Source organism: Coturnix japonica, chromosome 18 (assembly GCF_054131305.1).
Source record: "Coturnix japonica strain WE chromosome 18, WE-NBRP24, whole genome shotgun sequence".
Taxonomy (NCBI): domain Eukaryota; kingdom Metazoa; phylum Chordata; class Aves; order Galliformes; family Phasianidae; genus Coturnix; species Coturnix japonica.
Window position 1 is genome coordinate 4024070 of NC_140680.1, and position 19191 is coordinate 4043260.

Sequence of the window (19191 nt, forward strand, 5' to 3'; positions counted from 1 at the left end):
CCCCCCTCTCCCATTCACTCAACCCCATCCTGCAGTTCCCCTCACGCCCACCAGGGGGCGCCCTAACGCCCAGCTCGCCCCTCTCCGCCATTTTCGCCTTCACTTCTCCCCTCACGCATGCGCCGGCCGGGCGCGGTCAGCTGAGCGGGCTGTCACGTGACTGCGCGGCCGAAGGAGCGGGGCCGGCCCGGGGCGGCGTTGAGGTGCGGGACGAGACGGCGGCTAATGGGGCTGGGGGGGATCCATCGTTAATTAATCAATTAATCGATTAATTGGTGGATCATAGGGACGTGGCCTTCGGGTGTGGTTCGCTGCGAGCCGCCTGTGGCCTCGGGGCGGTGATGTGCGCTGCGAGCGGGGCAGAAACACGCGTGGAGGTGCATTGCACGCTCAGTGTGTGCGGGACTGGGAGTGTATGGGGCTGTATGGCGTTGTATGGGGTTATATGGAGTTGTATGGGGCTGTATGGCGTTGTATGGGGCTGTATGGCGTTGTATGGGGCTGTATGGCGTTGTATGGGGCTGTATGGCGTTGTATGGGGCTGTATGGCGTTGTATGGGGCTGTATGGCGTTGTATGGGGCTGTATGGCGTTGTATGGGGCTGTATGGCGTTGTATGGGGCTGTATGGCGTTGTATGGGGCTGTATGGCGTTGTATGGGGCTGTATGGCGTTGTATGGGGCTGTATGGGGTTGTATGAGGTAGTATGGGGTTGTATTGGGTTATATGGGGTTGGTGACCCCCTTTTGAATCGCTTCGTGCCCGTGTTCAGTGCTGAGCTGCTCCCTGTGTAAACTCCAGCCACAACCCTCATCACCTGGCTGGCCCTGGGCGCCATGACGTGGCCTCGCTGTGATTTATGTTGTTGTTGGGTTGCCCTGAGCCTGCTCCTGCTCTGTGTGCTGGTTGCTGCACGCTGCTCCAGCCCCGGGTTAAACGGCATTGCTGCATTGAAGTGCTGCAGAACAGCGTGGTTGCATTCATGGTGAGGATGCTCTGTGCTGTGCTGCCCATTGGGGATCACTGCTCGCTGTCCCCGTGCCCTGAGTTGTCCTTTGGAACCTGTATGGGAGCTGAAGGAGGAGGAAGGGAGAAGTGAAGTTCAGGAGGATGGTGGCCGTGGAAGCACACCTGTGTAGGATCTGGGCCATTTCCTTGTGTCTGTCTGCAATGGGACACCCCGTGGGTGTGCCCGTAACAGGGGCAGCAGATCAGGGTAAAGTGCTTGGAGCCTTTGACCTGGGGACACGTGGCTGGCAGCTGGGTGTGCTGCCCTATAAATGCCCGCTGCGCTGCCGGCTGCAGCACCAGCATCGGACCCTCCTGCCATGGCTGGTGCCAAAGAACCTGGAGCAGCAGAGCCGGCTGTCCCCATGGAGCCCCGTGTCCCCATGGAGCCCCATGTCCCCACAGGGCCGGATGTCCCTGCTGACGCTGCTCCATCCTCAGGGGCCATGTCCACTCGACGGCTGCGCAGTGAGGACTACAATGACTACAGCTCCACCGATGTGACCCCGGAGGGCAGCCCACCTGCAGGCATCAATGGCTTCGCACGGCCCGAGTCCTACCAGCGCTTCGGGGAGAGCAATGGGACCACGTGAGTGTGTGCGTGGGGTGGGGGCTGCAGCCAAAGCAGTGCAGCCGGCAGGGTGAGGGAGGTGATCCTGTCCCCTTCTATGCTGGTTGGATGCTCACTTGGAGCACTGCATCCAGATATGGAGCTCTCAGTGTGGGAGAGATGTGGTCCAGAGGAGGGTCCCAAAAGTCCTGTGATTCTATCGTCCTTTCGCCCTTCTGTCCCTCAGGTGGTACCAGACCCTCATCCACCTCCTGAAGGGGAACATTGGCACCGGGCTGCTGGGGCTGCCCCTGGCTCTGAAGAATGCCGGCATCCTGGTAAGCAGCTCCTCACCTTGTGGCTGTGGGGTTGCTGTGTGCTCCCCATGCTGTGCTCTGCATGGAAATAGAAAGGATTAAATACACCTGAAGACCTTTTTCTTTTATCCGACCTATGCTCCCTTTGTCATAGCACTGCACGAGGTAGTTTGAAAGACAATTCACATTGGTGTTTTGCTACATCCTAACTGCCCCATCGTGCTTGTTCCTCCCGTATCTGGGTCTTCCTGTGGGATTATTCTCCCCTCTCTCCCCTGCAGTTGGGTCCCTTGAGCCTGCTGGTGATGGGTGTTGTGGCTGTGCACTGCATGAGCATCCTGGTGAAATGTGCCCACCACTTCTGCTACAGGTAAGGAGCAGCACCTGTCCTCCCACAGTTCTTCCATCCTTCCCTCTGGCTCCTGGGGTTTCCCTGTGGCCTCCCAGCATTGGGCTGTCCATGTGAAGCCTCAGCCAGGAGTCATTGCTGGGGCTTTATCACCAGCTGTTTATCCACAAGTGCCACCGTGGGAGCCAGCAGGTAGAACTGAGGTGACATCCTGACATCCCTTCCTTCTTTTTTCTCCCCACTCTGGACAGGTTCCAGAAGCAGTTTTTGGACTACGGGGGGGCTGTGATGTATGGGCTGGAGTCAACACCCAGCGCCTGGCTGAGGACACACGCCATCTGGGGAAGGTACTGCTGCCCCCAGGGCAGGGATAGGATGTAACTGGTGTTGGGGCAGGGAAAAAAGGAGGGTAACACTGGGGTCTTTTGCTTAGGCAGGTGAGTCTTAAAGGGCGTGCTCTTACTTCAGTATAGTACTGAAAGGGTGGGAGAAGCATCTGCAGTGTTGGTGGGATGAGAAGTAATGGCCTCACATTGTGCCAGGGGAGGTTCAGGCTGCAGGTTAGGAAATGTTTGTCCAAAGGAGCAGTGCTGCAGTGCACAGCTGCCCAGGGAGGTGGGGGGGGGTCACCATCCTTGGAGGTGTTTGAGAACCACAGAGATGTGGCACTGAGGGACGTGGTTATGGGCACGGTGGGGGTGGGCTGGGGTTGGATTTGGGGATCTTAGGGCTCTGTTCCATCCTTAACGATTCCATGAATCTCTGATTAAAGATGAAGGAATAATGCATGTGGCAGCATTGGCTGGTGCTGACCCCACTGAGGGGTGGCAGTGGGGACTGGGGAGCCCAAGGTCTGTGGGGCTGGGTGGGGGTACATTTACTTTTCTAAACATGGAATGGAAGGGACCTGCACATCTCAGCCCTTGGGGAAAGGAGCATTGCTGCTGGGTTTGAGCTAACCCAGGTGTGCCCATATTTCTGAATGGCCCCTTTAACAAGTGCCCTTTTCCTTTCCTAGGCGTGTGGTGGGACTCTTCCTGATCCTCACTCAGTTGGGTTTCTGCTGTGTGTACTTTGTCTTTCTGGCTGACAATCTGAGACAGGTGAGGCTCCTGCTGTGTCCCAGCAAAGCTCCTGCTTCAGAGCTGGGTGCTGCTTTGAAAGGCACAAATCCCATACCTGAGTATTTCTGAGATGCCACCTGTATTGGCCAAGAGGAGCAGAGGCTCCTTCCTGGGGAGGGGAGGCAGGAATGGAGTCATGGAGGAAGCATTGTGCTCCTGATGTGCTGCCCAGCTCACTAATTGCCTTATCGATACTCCATGCAGACAGCAGTGCACAATGGCATGACATGAACCTCTCTCGGTCTTGTCTGCGTTCCAGTTCTTTTTGCCTCATCCCTTGGGCCCGGAGCTTAATTACAGGTTGTGTTGGAAGAGTTTCCTCCTGCCAAGCATTGGGTGAAAATAAACAGAAACTCTGAGCCTGCTTGGCTCCTGTGCTGCAGGAGATTGGGATTCATTGGGCATTCCTGTGTTTTCCCAGGTTGTTTCCTCTGCCAACAGCACCACCTTTGACTGCCAGTCCAACAGGACGGTGACCCTCACGCCCACCATGGACTCCCGGCTCTACATGCTCTCCCTGCTGCCTTTTGTGGTGCTGCTGTCGTTCATCCAGAATCTCAAGATCCTGTCCATCTTTTCCATGCTGGCCAACCTGGCCATGCTCATCAGCCTTGTTGTCATCTACCAGTACATTGTCAGGGTATGTGCACTGCCCTGGTTTTTGTGATGCCCTGTGTGTTGGCAGAGCTTGGTTGTGGGGTTGGGGTGGTGGTGGTGTCTATTGGCCCTTCCCTCTGCCTCATGGGGAAGGGAGCTGTGGGGCTGAGCTGTGCTCTGAGCTGCATGTGGGCTGTTTTCCAGGACATCCCTGATCCCAAAGCCCTGCCTCTCGCCGCAGCCTGGAAGACCTACCCTCTGTTTTTTGGCACGGCCATCTTTGCTTTTGAAGGCATCGGGGTGGTAAGTCCTGGTGTGTGGCTCAGCCCCCGCTCGGGCTTGCAGTCAGCACCTGCTCTGCACCACAGCTGTATTTGCAGATGAATTTTGCAGGCTGTAGCCCAGCTTCTGGGTGATGCTGTTGGCTCCAGGCTGTCTCCTGGGTCAAACATGGTTGCTCATGCTCTAAACCTCAGGTTGGATGCTGTAAGCTGGAGCTCTCCAGGAGCTTCATAGAGCCTTTGGCTGTGCTGGAAGGGAGTGATCAGAGCCAGATCCTGGCTCTTGGTACCAGCCTGGATCCCAGAGTGTGGGGGCAAAAGCAAAGCACAACTATATATGATCCGTTCCCATCTTTGCTGGCATCACCTCCCTTCAGCCACACAGCCTCAGCCCACACAGTGCCAGCTTGGCACATGCCTTGTGTATGAGGCTGTAAATGTAAGCATCCCACCTCTGGCTGGTCTGTGCCACACCGAGCGAGTTATCTTGGGCTGCATATAAAGTACACACCATATGGTTAATGTATATAAGGAGGAGAGCTCTTTTTATTTCTTTATAATTTTTTATTAAAACATAAAAAAGAGGGCAACAAAAAGATAAAAGGAGCGGGTTGGCTGCATCTGCTGTAAACAGAGGAGCTGGGAAGGAGGCGGGGTGGGTGGGAAGCATAATGGCCCACTGAGATGCTGCAGGTTGTTTCCGGAGCTCCCTTCAAAGTAGGAGAAAGTGTTTTCATCTCATAATATGAAGTAGCAGTGTAAACACGGGGCTGCAGCGTGCCAGGTCCCTGCAGGAGGGGCATTTGCAGATTGCTGTGCCCAGGACAGAGGGCTCGTGCTGGAGCATGAAACGCACACGCAGGCTCGGCTGGGAGGTGGAGCAGCACATAAAACCTATTCTGATCCTGCTACATCAGCACTTGTGTCCCTGTCTCTTTCCTTGAAATGCCCACCACCCAAGGACGGCTATAAAAAATAAAGCAGTAGCTGAAATACTTGAGGCAAATAGTGCCATAAAGGTGGGGGGTTGTCCCTATTCTTTTTTTAAATCCCCTTTCTTAAATTGCTTTACCTGTTTGCAATCTGCCCGTACGTACTTGCAGGGAGAGGAAAAAGGGTTCCAGCCTTTTCTGTCTGTGCTGTGAGTAAAGCACTGTCCCACTGGACTGGGAGCAGAGGGTTCACATCTCTGGGGCAGCAGCTGGTGGGGTGTCCAGATTCCTTGCATGGCTCTGGGTGCTCTTCAAGGCCTTGGATGCAAAGGGCAAGTCCTCAGCCCCGGGGTTGCCCCACAAAGCTGGGAATGGGGAGGACCCCCCTGTTCCATCCTCCTCTTCCTCCTGCTCCTCTCACAGGTGCTGCCTTTGGAAAACAAGATGAAGAACCCACGGCAGTTCCCTCTGATCCTCTATGTGGGGATGACGATTGTTACCATCCTGTACATCAGCCTGGGTGTGCTGGGCTACCTGCGCTTCGGGGCGGCCATCCAGGCCAGCATAACGCTCAACCTGCCCAACTGCTGGTGAGTGCTGCCTGGGGATGTTGTCCTTGCTTGCCCAGCTGAGCCTGGAGGGGGATGCAACCACCCGAAAGAGCTGTCATCCACATCCCTTAGGATTTTTCCCTTGGGGTTACGTGGTTGTGTGGTGCAGGGCTCTGTATTTATCCTCAAGGAGGAATGTAAGCAGCTCCTTTACCTCTGGGATCAGAAGTGTGGAGGCTCTTAGCATTCAAATGTTGGGCAGGACTTAGAAGCTTGTGATGCTGATGTGGCCATCCCATGGGGCTGGGAGCCCTTCCAGATGGAGTCTCAGGCTGTGTGTGGATCTGGGTCATACTACCAGCCCCTACTCACAGCTGCTGACCCATAGTGCTGGCAACCTCAGCTTTGTCTGCTCCAAAGGAACACATTCCATTTAGAACAGGATGAAGTGATTCAGACTGCAGAAAGATCCTACATCACCTCTGAATTTGTAGGAGCGTCTCTACTTGGTGGCTGGGGGTGGGTAGAGCAGGTCTGTCAGGCAGGGCATGGGGAAGCCTGGTAGCACGGGGCAGAAGTGCTGTGTCTGCAGTGACTCAGAGCGTGGAATGCTTCAGTGTCAGTGCACGTTTCTTCCTGTCAGAACACCTGATGTAGGCTGTAAACACTGAACTTGGAAATGCATTATCTTTCTTGTTAAAGGCAAATGACTGGGACGGAGGCTGGGAAAGTCAAACTGAAGCCTCGAGGACTTATTCCCAGGCGTGTGTTGCCCAGGCGTGATGGGTGAAGGTTTGCTTTGGGAACAAGTGCTTTGCCAGCAGGTTTTGTCCTCAGTAGCACGAGACAGCAGCTGCAGAAGGGTCAGAAAGGTTTGGGGTGAGAGATCCATCGGTGTGGGTACAGTTGAGGGCTGAGCAGGGGGTGCTGCATCCTTCCCTCACTGCAGCCACTGCCTGGAGGTCTCCAGGAGCACATTTAGTGAATGTGTAGTGGAATCGTTGAGATAGAGGGTGACTCAGGGCTTTCCAGCTGCGTTGCTCCATAACCACAGCTTCCTCAAGTGAGGAGCATCGGTGCCCAGGGCTGACCACAGCCTCCTGAAATACTGCTCTGCTCGGCAGAAATCCCTCCTAGCAGCCTCCGGAGTTGCTTCACTCCAAAAGGTGCCATCCTGAAAGGGAAGGAGGGGGAGGTGTTGGCTGTGTGCAGCCCATTGGAGGTGTACGATGACCAAACTTATGACCGAAGGAGGATTTCTGTGCCCCATGTGGCCTTGGGGTTTTTTGTTGTTCAGAACTGATTCTTGAGCTCTCCCTTTTCTTGGTATTCAAACTGCCCTTTGTCCTTGCCCGACCCGTGCACAACAGAGACCCAGCCTTAATCTGAACCTTTCTTTTTTTTTCTTTAAGAGATGTTATTAAACTAAAATTAAACATAGATTGCCTTCAAGCACTTAATTGCTTTATGACATTTCCTTAATCAAGCAGTAGGAGGTGAGGAGCATAGAATAGGTGGCTCAAGGCTACTGTGCACCTAGGCTTGGGAGCACGGTGTGCTCGGCTGAGCGCTGCCCTCTGGACTCTGCTGATAGCTCTGCCCTTTGTTGGCTGCAGAATCGCTGGGTAATGTGGTCTGGGGAGAGTATGGTGAGATTGTTGGGTCCAACCACCTGCTCAAAGCAGAACCTGCTTAAATGTTGAGTGTCAGTAAGGATGGAGACTCCTGGCCTCCCTGTGCCCTGTCCTGGTGCTGTCTGACCCTTCTGGATGCAGCTCTGCTGCCTCTCTGATTCCCATTCCCTCGAGTAGAGCCTCTTTGACTTCTCCATGTCCTCCCAAAAGATCCACCTGGTTGTAAACAGAAATAAAGGAGTTTTTTTCCTTTGTTCAACCCAGAAGTGGAGTTTTCCCAGTGAAGCTGCTCACCACCTCAGGAGGTGGGTGATGGACACAGCTCCATTCCAGGTCATGGGCTGAGAGTGGGCACTGCAGGCCGTGGGCAGTATTGGTGCTGCTGCCCATCTCTGAGGTCAGGGTGTTTCCTAATGCTTGGGTATCTGGGTGTTGTCTGTGTGTGTCCACCTTGTGTCGCTGCAGACCTTGACCTGGTCAGGCAGCCAGAGCCTGCACCCCTCTGTGAGCAGTGTTGATCCTGCAGGATGCATTGCTTTGTGCAGTGCTGGCATAAGTAAGTGTCTAGAAATGCAGATGGATGCCTTGTTTCAAGGAGCGTGTTGGACTCCAGCCCTCAGTCCAGCAGATATCCCCATGCCCTTGGGAGCAGTTAGGAGCAGAACAACACTTGGTATGATTTACTTTTATTTTGAAACAGCCCTTTGCATCTGTGCCCAGGAGATTTCCCAAGGGGAAGCAGCACTTGGGAGGCTGCTGGCCCCACTGCTGACCTCCTGCTCCTCACACAGAGCTGGAGCCTCTAATTAGGTGTTTGCATGTTGCAATGGCTTCAATGTTGTGCTATCTCCTTGCTGTCTCTTGCACAAGAGATGTCTTGGTGTATTGAATGCATTACCCCTTATTGTGCCAGAAGGGAAAAGAGCTGGGACACAGAAGTCCTTGTAGGTGGAATGTTCCTGCTGTGCCTTATGGGGTTGGAGCCATTGAATATCACAAGTTGGAAGGGCTTCATAAGGACCATCGTGTTCAACTCCTGGATTGACACAGGAACACATCTCACCGTTCTTTCCTTCTCATTTGCAGGCTGTACCAAGCTGTCAAGCTGCTCTTCTCCTTTGGGATTTTCTTCACCTATGCTGTGCAGTTCTACGTCCCTGCTGAGATCATCATCCCTCCACTGGTTGCCCGTGTGTCAGAGCGCTGGGGCTGGTTGGTCAACCTGCTGCTGCGGGTGGTCCTGGTCAGCATCACCTGTGAGTAGAAAGCAGCCTGTCCCAGAGCTTTTGTCCCACTGGATTTGGAGGAGCCATCAAGTCCCATCAAATTTTGTAGGATGCATCCCAGCAGTTGATCTGGTGCTTGGGTGGCCTACATTGGAGCTTTGGAAGGGTGCAGATGTGGCAAGAGTGAGCTCTTCTTACCCAACAGTCATGTGCTGGCTAGAACAGCAAGACTTGGGGGCACCCTCTGCTTCTCCAACTTGGAGTTGAAGGCTTGGAAGGCCTTTTCAGGTGGCTTTTAGTGGCTGTAGGAGCTCAGAGGCATCTTGGAGGGCTGTGATCTGTCCCAGTTCTGCACTAAGGTACAGCCTGGTGCTTGCTGTAGAAGTCATTTGTTATCTGCAGCTGCTCCCATGAGTTTGAAGTTCAGTCAAACTCACGATGTTAACAATTAGGAATGAGGTTTGGCCTATCTACCTGCTTCAAGGGGGGAAAATCTGAGCTGGGAAAAGCAAGTTTGTGGAAGCTTGAGGAGCGTCAGTTCAGTGAAGCCCAGGGGTGTCTGATTTTTGGCTGGCTCTGATTCCTGTAAACTAAGTCCTTGCTGTTCTCAGCACAGCTGAGATGCTTCACTGAGCTTCCAGGCATCACCCCCCAAAGCACAGCGTTCCTGCTGAGCGTCACAGACCTCATCCTGTGTCCCAGCAGCTCTGCTTTGGGCTTGGCTGCATTATGGCCAGGAGCTGTGTGTCCATGTCTGCTCTGCAGCCAAAGTAGCTTCCCCATCCCATTATTGCTCAGCGCGTGAGAAGAGGAAGCTTTGATCTTTCTGCCTTTCATTTCCTCAAAACGAGAGGAGAAAAACCTCTCTGTGTCCATTCTGCCATTTCCCACTGTCACATGGCAGAGATTCAGGAACGTTTGATCTTGGGCCTTCTCCCTCCTGCCCCACAGAGCTGAGATCCCATTGGGCTCTGGTGCTGGGGAGGCTCAGAAGTTGGGGTGCACCAGAATGGGGAGCATGATTGACAGCAGCACTCGAACCCACTGCTTTGGGGTGGAAAAGCAGCAGGGTGTTGGAAGGACGCTGGTGCCTTTGTACCTCCTCCCCTTATCTTTCCATATAAGAAATTGCTGTTGGCAAGGATAAAAGCAATCGGGGGGCTGCATGAATATTCATGGCATGAGCATGTGGCCACAGAACATCGTGGCTTTGGCTTCCAAAGAGAGGATGCAATTTAGTGTATGGGTGTCTTTCATGCTCAGACTTCAAACCCAGTGCCCTTAAAACCCCTTTGGAACAATTCCCCGTGGAAAGCACGGCCGTTCCCCTGGAGGCATAAGGCTGCAGCTGGCACTTCAGCTCTGTTTTCTTGGTGGAAGGGGGTTCCTTCTGTTTGCTGGGAGCCCACAGAGCACTGTGGGGTGGGCTAAGGATGTGCTGCCCAAAGCCCGGTGCTGTGGGTGCTCTTGGAACATGAATGCTGTGGGGTTTGCAGCCCCTCATTGGAAGCTGGAAGGAGGCTCCAGGGAGATTTTCCTTTGCTGCAAATGTTCTCCCCTGGGCTGTGCTCTGGGGGCAGAGGGGCTCTGACTGCTTACCAACCACACACATTCGTTCAGGGTGGGCTTTTACCCACGCCTCCCCTTTTTGTGGGTTCTCTGAGGTTTTACAGCTCCCCAGGTGTGAGGCAGAGACGTGGGGGAGATGGGGTTGGGGATGCTTCTGTGAGCAGCACCCTTCTGCTGGGGTATTGCCCAGCCCTCTGCAGCAGCACACAGGGAACTTCATTAGCTCATTGAAAAGCCTTAATTGCTTTGGAGGGCTGGAAGCACGCAGCCTTCTGTTCAGAGCTCAGAGAAAGGTGCAGGGTCACCGTACAAGCAGTGGCATGGGACAGCATTGCTTCAACAGCTCCTAGCTCAGAGCAGGGTCCAGCACCTGGAGTAATGTGTCCAGACATGGAGTCCTTAGAGACGTGGATCTGTTGGAGTTCCTCCAGATTGGGACCATAAAGTGATGTGAGGGATGGAACTCCTCCCATAGGAGACAGGCTGGGAAGGCTTTAGGGAGGTTTTTATGATAAGGGTGGTGAGGCAATGGCACAGGTTTCCTGTAGAGGTGGTGGTGCCCCATCCCTGCAGACACCCAGTGCAAGGCTGGAGGGGCTCTGGGTGTGAGTGTCCCTGTTCAGTGCAAGGGAGTTGGACCAGGTGGATCTTAAGGGAGCCTTCCAACTAAAACGATTCTGTGATTCTATGAGCTCCTGACAGCCCCGTGTTGCCCTTCTCCCCCCAGGCGTGTTGGCCATCCTTATCCCCCGCCTGGACCTCGTCATCTCGCTGGTGGGCTCAGTCAGCAGCAGCGCGCTGGCTCTCATCTTCCCCCCGCTGCTGGAGATCGCCACTTTCTACACAGAGGGCATGCATCCACTGCTCATTGTCAAGGACGTGCTCATCAGCCTCTTCGGCTTCGTCGGCTTCGTGGTGGGCACCTACGAGGCGCTGGTGGAGCTGGCAACGCCTGCTGCTGTCATCAACGGCACCAGCACCGCGGGGCAGTGACGGTCCCTGCTGGGTGGTGGCACACAGGCTGGGTGCTCAGCCTTCTCCTCCTGCAGAACGCGGTGGGTTTGGGCTGTGAGGGGTGTGGGGGCGGCACAGCACTCATCCCCTCCACACTCCTGTACATAGTTACTTTGGGAAGGGGGGGGGGATCCTGGGCTTGTGGACATTTTTTACTGTTATTTTATCTATTTTATTTTGAATCCTTCCCATATTTCCCCCGCATCCCATCACTCTGGCTTCTCCGTGCCAGTTTATTGGTGTTTTTCATTCCCCCCCCCGCAACCTCTCAGCACTTTATTTTACAGCAACAAAGAAACCTCAGCTCAGTTTGGAGGAGCAGAGCTGCCTCCTCACCCTGGCCCTTGGGGATGCAGAGCAGCGCTGGGTGCGAGCATTGCTGGTGCAGGTCCTGCTGTGCTCTGGTTTCCAGCTCTTTCACGCAGAGAGGGCTGGCATTGGAAGGTTCTGTTTGTTCCTTTTTCTTTCTCCTTGCACACATACCCCTCACACGGTTTTTGGCATTAGGAATTCAGGTGTGCAGAGCCTGTGCTCTGCAGAAACACAGCGCCTCGTTTGCTGCGCTCTGGCTGCGTCTGCAGCCTCCCACTGAATGTCACACCCCCAAAAAGAACACTGATAATGTTCTTTTCCTTCCTGGCCCCTGTGGCAGCTCCCAGCAGGAGGCAGCCCATTGCACTGCTTCCTCTCCTCCTCCTGCTGCTGGTATTGGGGCAGGTGCACGTTGGGCACAGACTCTGGCCTTGCCACACTTTGCCTTTCTGCTGCTTTTTATTTGTTGTTTTAGAAGGCAGATGAGAGCAAATCCTCCATTGGGTACTTCTTAATGGTGGTGCAGCTGCACAAAGGAGAGAAATAGCACATAGAATGGTGTGTGTGCAGCCAGCAGGGCTCTGGGCTCCCTGCAGATGGGAGAGGTGCAATATCTGTGCCCGGTGCTGGCACTGCTGTCCCCTGGCAGGGGATGCTTGGCAGTCCTAGCAGGAGGGACAGCCCTGTTCTGGGGTACAGCTGTGTGATGTGTGTGTCTCCAGCACTGGGGTTACTGGGTTTGCTGGAGTGGTACATAGCACTGAGTTTGCTTTGCACTCACAGGGTACCATGGCAGTGTCAAGCAGTGTCTGCTGAAGTTTTGCTTGTATTGGGCTGAAGCACAGTGGGCTGGTGGGAAACATGTGGGATACCAGGAGGACCTGGTATGGGACCAGAGGGACACGGAACTGTGATGCTTGTGTATTGTAGCTGCTCTGTGACCAGGGGAATCGTGTACATACAAAGGTGATTAATGTCTGTGTTGTGTGCCTATGGATATTGTCAGTGTGGGTCGGTGCCCACTGCTGCAGCACCTGAATCATGTATCTCACTTTAATCAATAAATAAGAGTTATTTTTTACATGGAAAGGCTCTGGGATGAAGTGGGGTTTTTCTTCCCCTCATCCAGAGGAGCAGGAGGGCTGGGGAGATGTGAGAGGACCCCATTGGGGTGCCCAGGGCAGCAGTGTGCTGTCAGCACCAGTGATTTCCTATGGCTCTGGGGAACTTGGCCTTGGTTTGCTGCACCAGTGCAGTGCTGGGGTGCTGCTGTGCAGACTGAGGTGTTCTCAGGGCTGTTCTTTGCTGGAGCCACATCTTAGTTGCAAAGGAATCAAGTGTTATCCAATGAAATCATAGTAGTGAAAAAAACAAAACCAAACCAACTCTTTTAATACTTTGCAACAAAAAAAGAAAAAATTCAACAAAACAGTGAAAAAAATATTTCATCAAACAACCGACCAAAGTAAAACCTCTCACAAGAAACAATACGATCCCAAGCAGGAGGCTGGATGGGCCTGTCCATAGGCAGCACCTGGTGCCCGTCCTGTGCTGGAGGTGCCACGCGGGCAGTTTGTTTGGTCCATTATGGATACAACAGACCCAGGACCCCTTGCTGGGGGTGGCAGGGCTGGGTACTGTTGTCACCAGCTGGGGCCCATGTAGAGCTATGGGTATGGCTGTGCCAGTCTCTGTGCCCATAGCTCTGTGGCCAGGTGCCCTGCAGCAGGTTTCAGTCTACTCCTCAGTGCTTGGTTCTTCTGTAGAAATGGATTTAAGTTTGCTTTCTTGGACTTCTTTTTGCCATGTGAGGCTGTGCTGGTGGCACTGGCTGCCTATTCCTATCTCTCACCCTGGGGAACAGATGGAGAAGAGGCTGTGCACCAGCTGCACCATCCCACTGGGCAAACCATCACCCTGATGCAAACTCTCAGTGCCAGAGCTGGATGCAGGGAGACCTGTGTGCCACCTGGGCTCGGCCATTGCTGGTCCTTCTGTGCTTCCTCCGCCACCACTGTCCCTGTGGTGCTGCTCTGCTCCTCCCCATGGCTGGGCAGCACAGAGCGGGAGACATGCAGTGCCCACAAGGTGCATTAGTCATTGGCATCCCAGGAGCATCTGCCACGTCCTGGCTGTGGCTGGAGCATTTCCCCTCTGTCTGCAGTGCAGGGACAAGGATCCAGCCAAATGACAGCCCGGCCATGCAGGGGGAGATGCTGCAAGCTGGGCCAGGGGAACCGCAAATCCCCTGGTACCATGTGCCAGCTCCGGCGCTTCCCATCTCATCCCAAGGACGAGTCTCTCTGTTAGAACATCACCTCCTCGCAGCTGCCGTAGTCACTCTCCACCATGTCAGAGCCCTCATAGTTGGGGGGTGGTGGGGGCTGCGTGCGCAGGGCGGGTGGATGGGCCCCCACCTCACAGTCAGCATAGGAGGGTTGAGCCACGCTCAGCCGCATGCTCACCCGCTTGTAACCAGGGTCTGGTGGGTACGGGGCACCTTCACCCTGCACCAGCTGGGCTGGGTAATAACTGATGGCCGTGTACTCGTTCTGGCATTGGGATGCTGCCATCTCCACGGGGCCCAGCGGTAGGAGGTCCTCCAGGTTCTGGTTGCTGTAGCGGGGAGGGATGGGTGCCCGCTTGTTGCTTTGGTCCAGCGGGAAAGGAAAACCCCCATAGAGAGTGACTGGCTCCGGGTCTGCTGGTGGAGGGGGTGGCGGGGGCAGAGGAGGGTGGGAGGAGGGCATGGCGGGGGGACCTTGGATGATCTCGTAGTGGGAGTATTCCTGGACGTCGGAGGACAGGTAGCGTGGCGGCCAGTAGGTGGTTTCTGCTGGGTACACTGGAAGGAAACAGAGCTGTGTTAGCTGTGTGCTGTGAGGGCTGCTTTCTCCCTGCTGCTCATTCCTGCTTGTATAAGTCTGAGCTGCAGGAGATGTGGCAGCCAAAGAGAGGAACAGTGGGAAGCAAGCAGTTGTAGTGTCTGCCTTGGGAATGGAGGGGGCTTCGGGGCTCCCACTGGGACCTAAAAGGCGCTCCTCATTGTGACACATGGGTGCAAGGAGCTGGCACAATGATGGGATGGGGCAGAGCAAGCGACTCACTGGAGCTCTCTCCCTGTAGCTCCCTTTGCCTGTACCTCTGGTATAACCTGATTTTTAGGTGGCCCTGTGTGGACCCAAAGTTGGACTCGGTGATCCTCACAGGTCCCTTCCAACTTGGGATACTCTATGACTCTCTGACTTGGGCACTTCCTTCTGGCAGCCATCCTTGATGCTGCTGAGCTGCTGGTGAGCTCTGGGCCATGCCAAGCAGGGACATGGCTGCCTGGGGCTGTTTCCCTTTGTTGTGACCCCTCTGGCAGCTGATGCAGGGGATGCCACTACGAGTCACACTGAATTTTAGCATCTCGATTTCCACTCTCTAAGCATCATTATTCTCTTTTATATGGACTTTTTAGCCTGGGTGCGTGGGAATCCAGGCCATGCATTAATGCATTCCCTGCTGTTTTTCTAGAGAACTGAACAAGCTGAATTTGAATACCAATATTTATGAGTGTGGGAAGAGCCAGTGAAGGCACCCAGACATCACCACTGGCCTGTGCTTTCCTTATCTTTACACAACACTGTTGGTCTCCTGCATTCACAAACCTACCATCCACCCCCCCATGTATAAAAGCAAGAGCAAGCTGTGGCTACTGACCCATCTCCTCCCTGGCCCAGGTGCACTTGACGAAGGACTCGTTGTCAGAGTTGGATGGAGGGGCTGGGGGCAGGTTGGGTGCCACACTGCACACGATGGTGCCGCGGTGCTTGGGCCCGTTGGCTGAGTTGAAGGTGACAAACTCAGGGGTACCGCTGGCTTTGCGCTGTTCCGGTGCCACTCGGTCCAGGTTGTTATGGGTCGCATCGCTGAGGATGTTGAGTTCAATGGGAGGCACGGCCTGAGTGCCCACACCCACGCTCTTGGAGAACTCGCTCTTGGACAGCAGGTCGGGGTCCTCCCGTGCCACCGGTTTGTGGGCCTTGGCCCGGTGTCGGTATCGCTTACGGATGAACACAAAAACCACGGCCAGGATGGCTGCCCCCAGCACACCAGCTGTGATCTCAGCTATCTCCTCAGGGCCCACAGCCCAGTGCGTGGGCACGATGGCTGGTGTGATGATGGGCTGCGTGCAGTAATCCCCCTGGTAGTCTGATGGGCAGATGCAGTGGATGGAGCCCTGGGTGCTCACACAGCGCCCAGCATTACGGCATGGGTTGTCCTGGCATTCCTCAGCCAGCTTCTCACACCTGGGGGGATGGAAACAGAGGCATCAGCCTGGGGGTGAGACCCAACCCACAGCATCCTGCTCTGAGCAATGCTGCTGCTGTCAGTGCATTTCAATGTTTACCATGGTGCTGTTCAGAAGGTCACGTTAGGCAGAACAGCCCCTTTTTGGGGGGTCATTTTATGGAGTATACATAGAGCTGAGACTGAATTTCTGATTCTATTCCCCTTTCCCACTCTCCAGAAGGACGTGAGATTTTCCTTCCATCCCTTCCAGCAGCAATGACCTCCCCATCTTAGGAAGAACCTGCAATAGCTGGTCCTTACTGTTAATGAAGAACCCCTGCGAGCTTTTCACTCTTATTTCTCAGCCCGGGCTCAAGATGTGTGAGCTGGTCCGTGCAATGCCTGCCCAATGGCTGTGCCCGGAGTGAGCACAGGTATCATCGCACTGCCACCTAACGCCCAGAGCTGCACTATTCATTTCTCTCTCGGCATTGATTCAAGGCAAGCGACCCGGCCGGGAGATGGAGCTGCTGTGATGCTGCCCGTGCATACCCTTGGATGTCGTTGCTTCCCCAGCTGCAGGCATCTGGCATGCACTCACCCACGTACCAGGTGGGGAGGTATATCCATATTGCTGGTGAAAATAAACTCCAGAGTGCTATAGTTAACAGCACGGGGCTCAAGGCTGAAGCCAAACACCTTGCAGCCCAGCAATCAAGGGATCACGGCAGGACAGCTGGCAGCGCCCTACACCTGTGTTCAGGCAGCCCCGCACTGCGTTGCTCCCAGGTGGGTCTAACGAGCTCTAGAATCACACAACGCTCGTTTCTGAGGTCACAGTATCAGCGTTCCCTGGGATCCCTCTGTCCCTTTCAGCCCTTACCTGTCGCCTAGATACCACTCGGGGCACTGGCAGGAGAACCCGGAGCCGGAGAGGACGCAGGTTCCGCCGTGCAGGCAGGGCTGGGACTCGCAGGGGCTGTCCCCCAACTCACAGCGCTCACCAGAAAACAGCCCGGGGCAGATGCACGTGTAACCTGCAGAGGTGAGAGGGCGCCGTTAAGGGACTGCTGGGATGCGGGGGGTTGTTGCTGCTGGGTGTGATTTCAGCTCCGTGTTTCGTGCAGCTCCGAGCACGGGACCGTCCCGGCTGTGCTGAGCTCCTGCGGTCCGTCGGAGGTGGAATATTCTGGCATTCTACCTTTCAGCACTCTGTAAAAGCCTTTGCTGCTCATTCATAGTGCAACTTTAGAGCAATGCGAGCAGGGACAGACCTGTAGCCACATGTGTGCAGTGCTGTGCAGCCGGGATGTGCCGGTGCTTGTAGGGCAGATGCTGGACGTGGCCTGTAGGGTTTCACAGAGCTTTGCAACTGTGGTTTTAGTCGATGTGGTGCCGGGTTTGACTGTGACCCTCTTGGGGTCCTCACTTGGTTGCATGGCCCCTGGCCCACCCCAGCAAGCTCATAGGGACATGTCTGTGCATGTGTGTGTAATCCTGTGCCTGAGGTCTCTGAGCAGAGATCTGTACAAACTCATGCTGTGAGCCCATGCCCCCACTGAGCGCTTGTGCCTCATGGTAACCTGCGATGCTCATGAGCAAGCTTACAGTTTTCCCATATACCTTCCCATAGCCCCAGGGAGTCACTGACTGCAATGGGAATAGATGAAGATCTTGGCTCGTTTCTTCCCAGATACCATCATTGCATGATCCCATCTTGCCCAATTCCAACTCTGCTAATGGCTCTTTAAGCAAAGAGGATGTAGGGGGGAGGGTGGAATTTCTATTTGTGCTTGTGTTTTTTGGCCAAGTTGCTCACTCCTGGGTCATGCCCACTCCTTAGAAATGCTCCTGCCCTGCAGGCCATGGTCTGATACTGAGAGCCAGGATGATGATCTCTTGCCCCCAGCTGCTCCTGCACTGAGTCAGCCACCACCTGAGCCCCTGGGATGGGGCACATCTCCTTCTCCTTGCATAGGGATGCATCAAGGTGTCATGGCTTTCCCTTATCTCTTCCTCCCCCTTTCCCTAAATGTAGGATATTCACGTACCTCCTCCATGAGTTTCAGAGCACATCCCGTTGTTCAGGCATGGATTGCTGCTGCAGGCACCAGTCGGGGAGCAGCACTGCTTCATCCCAACCTCCTCCATCACTTCCTTGGATTGCCCTTTCCCATGCAGGAGAACCACTTCTCTGCCATTGATGGCAAGCACATCCAGGCAGCCCCTGAAGCCCCGTGTGACTCTTTGGGACTGGAGTGGGTGCCGGAGGCCCCCAAAAAGCAGGTCTCGCCTGCCCTGGGATGTGCTGCAGCTCCCTGGCAGCTGGAGGGAGGTGTTTCCCAGGCCGTCCACGAGCAGACGGACCGAAGCATTCTTCACCTCCAGGAATACTGAGTGCCACTCCCCATCACTCACAAAACGTGAGGAGGAGAGGTTCCCGGTGTAGTTTCCCCAGCAGCCGTACCCCAGGTGAAGCACCCCATGAACCATCTGCAAAACATGTCCCAGAAGTCATGGTTAGCACAGAGATTCTTGGCCATTCTTAACCTTCTTTGGCCCTGCCTGAGTGTTTTGAGAGAAATGAATCCTAGGATGTTGCCTTTCCAACATCCTCTTTTACTCGTGCATAAGCTTTGCATGGGTCAGCTAGAGCCTGACAGACTGCAATCTCATTTATGTTGCCCTCATTTCATCTACGGTCCTTTCCAACCACTGATGATATAAAAACAAGATGCAGAGATGAAATCCAGTCCTTGCTCTCCAGAAGGTAGGATAAAGTTGCTGACTTTAAAACAAACCACACCAGAGTTCTCAGCATGGAATTGGGCCATCAGAAATTCCTGTCTGTGGCCCAGAGTTCCTCTTTAAAACTTATAAGGAGGAAGGTGAGCTTTCAGCAACTGCTGAAAGAGTGTGAGCATGGCAGAGGGAAGGAAGAACCAGGTGCAGCTGGCACACACCCTGGTAAGGCCTCAGGGCAGCTTGTGTGTAAATCTCTTTGCACAATTGGCAAGTGCACCAGAGAGCTTTGTCACTTGGCTTTATCCGGAGGAACGTGATCTCACTTCAGATGGGTCTGTAGATTGGGCTTATCAATTTCTGGGGCTGGGAGACAGCTGAGAACTGGATTCCCTGAAGCAAGAGCTGACAGGCTGCCAGATCCTTCCCAGTGCACCTGACTTGACATCCCTCTTGCTGCTTCCTATTTCTGAATAGCAGATCAGCTTAGCGATTGGAGGAGCGATGTTATGTGTGCCCTTGGGAGAACCTGACCTCTACCAAATCTACAAGCCACAGGAGTGCTGATTTCCTTCCACTGACAAAGAGGAAGAGGGAGATGGACTTTGAATGCTGGGTGGGTTCAGTGTGCGAATGAGGAAGGTAACAGTCAGAGTGAAATATCTGTGGCTGTGCTGGTTCCTTAAACAAGGAAACCACCTGAAAAAT

The 19191-nt window shown here is 54.4% G+C and overlaps 2 protein-coding genes across 6 annotated transcripts in view; one reads left to right on the plus strand and one right to left on the minus strand.

Moving 5' to 3' along the window:
* The first annotated feature begins 146 nt into the window (after window positions 1–146).
* LOC107320202 (proton-coupled amino acid transporter 1-like) lies at window positions 147–12552 on the plus strand. 5 transcript variants are annotated; one of them, XM_085519188.1, is made up of 11 exons: window positions 147–377; window positions 1413–1596; window positions 1805–1895; window positions 2156–2244; window positions 2475–2570; window positions 3242–3326; window positions 3769–3987; window positions 4149–4247; window positions 5581–5747; window positions 8429–8598; window positions 10865–12552. In XM_085519188.1, exons 2-11 carry the CDS (start codon window positions 1454–1456, stop codon window positions 11128–11130), a joined length of 1425 nt encoding a protein of 474 aa, XP_085375314.1. In that variant the 5' UTR covers window positions 147–377; window positions 1413–1453; the 3' UTR covers window positions 11131–12552. The 5 variants fall into 5 exon arrangements, with proteins under 5 accessions (XP_085375314.1, XP_085375315.1, XP_015731334.1 ...); XM_085519189.1 differs by having other exon boundaries at window positions 1449–1596; XM_015875848.3 differs by having other exon boundaries at window positions 147–203.
* A 270-nt stretch (window positions 12553–12822) lies between these two features.
* FAT2 (FAT atypical cadherin 2) overlaps window positions 12823–19191 on the minus strand; it is a 47900-nt gene continuing 41531 nt past the window's right edge. Inside the window, exons 21-24 of the mRNA XM_015875847.3 lie at window positions 17793–18234; window positions 16625–16778; window positions 15169–15758; window positions 12823–14308 (exon numbers count right to left, since the gene is read on the minus strand). Of these exons, the coding sequence (XP_015731333.2) occupies window positions 13770–14308; window positions 15169–15758; window positions 16625–16778; window positions 17793–18234 (1725 nt within the window). The 3' untranslated portion in view covers window positions 12823–13769. The remainder of the gene's footprint in view (window positions 14309–15168; window positions 15759–16624; window positions 16779–17792; window positions 18235–19191) is intronic.

What these genes read in the sequence shown, in the direction of transcription:
- LOC107320202 (XM_085519187.1), top strand. Translation starts at nt 1,280, where the DNA reads ATGCCCGCTGCGCTGCCGGCTGCAGCACCAGCATCGGACCCTCCTGCC. An exon ending in GCCCACCACTTCTGCTACAG is followed by an intron (nt 2,245 to 2,474) that starts GTAAGGAGCAGC and finishes CACTCTGGACAG; the next exon opens with GTTCCAGAAGCAGTTTTTGG. An exon ending in TCTACCAGTACATTGTCAGG is followed by an intron (nt 3,988 to 4,148) that starts GTATGTGCACTG and finishes GCTGTTTTCCAG; the next exon opens with GACATCCCTGATCCCAAAGC.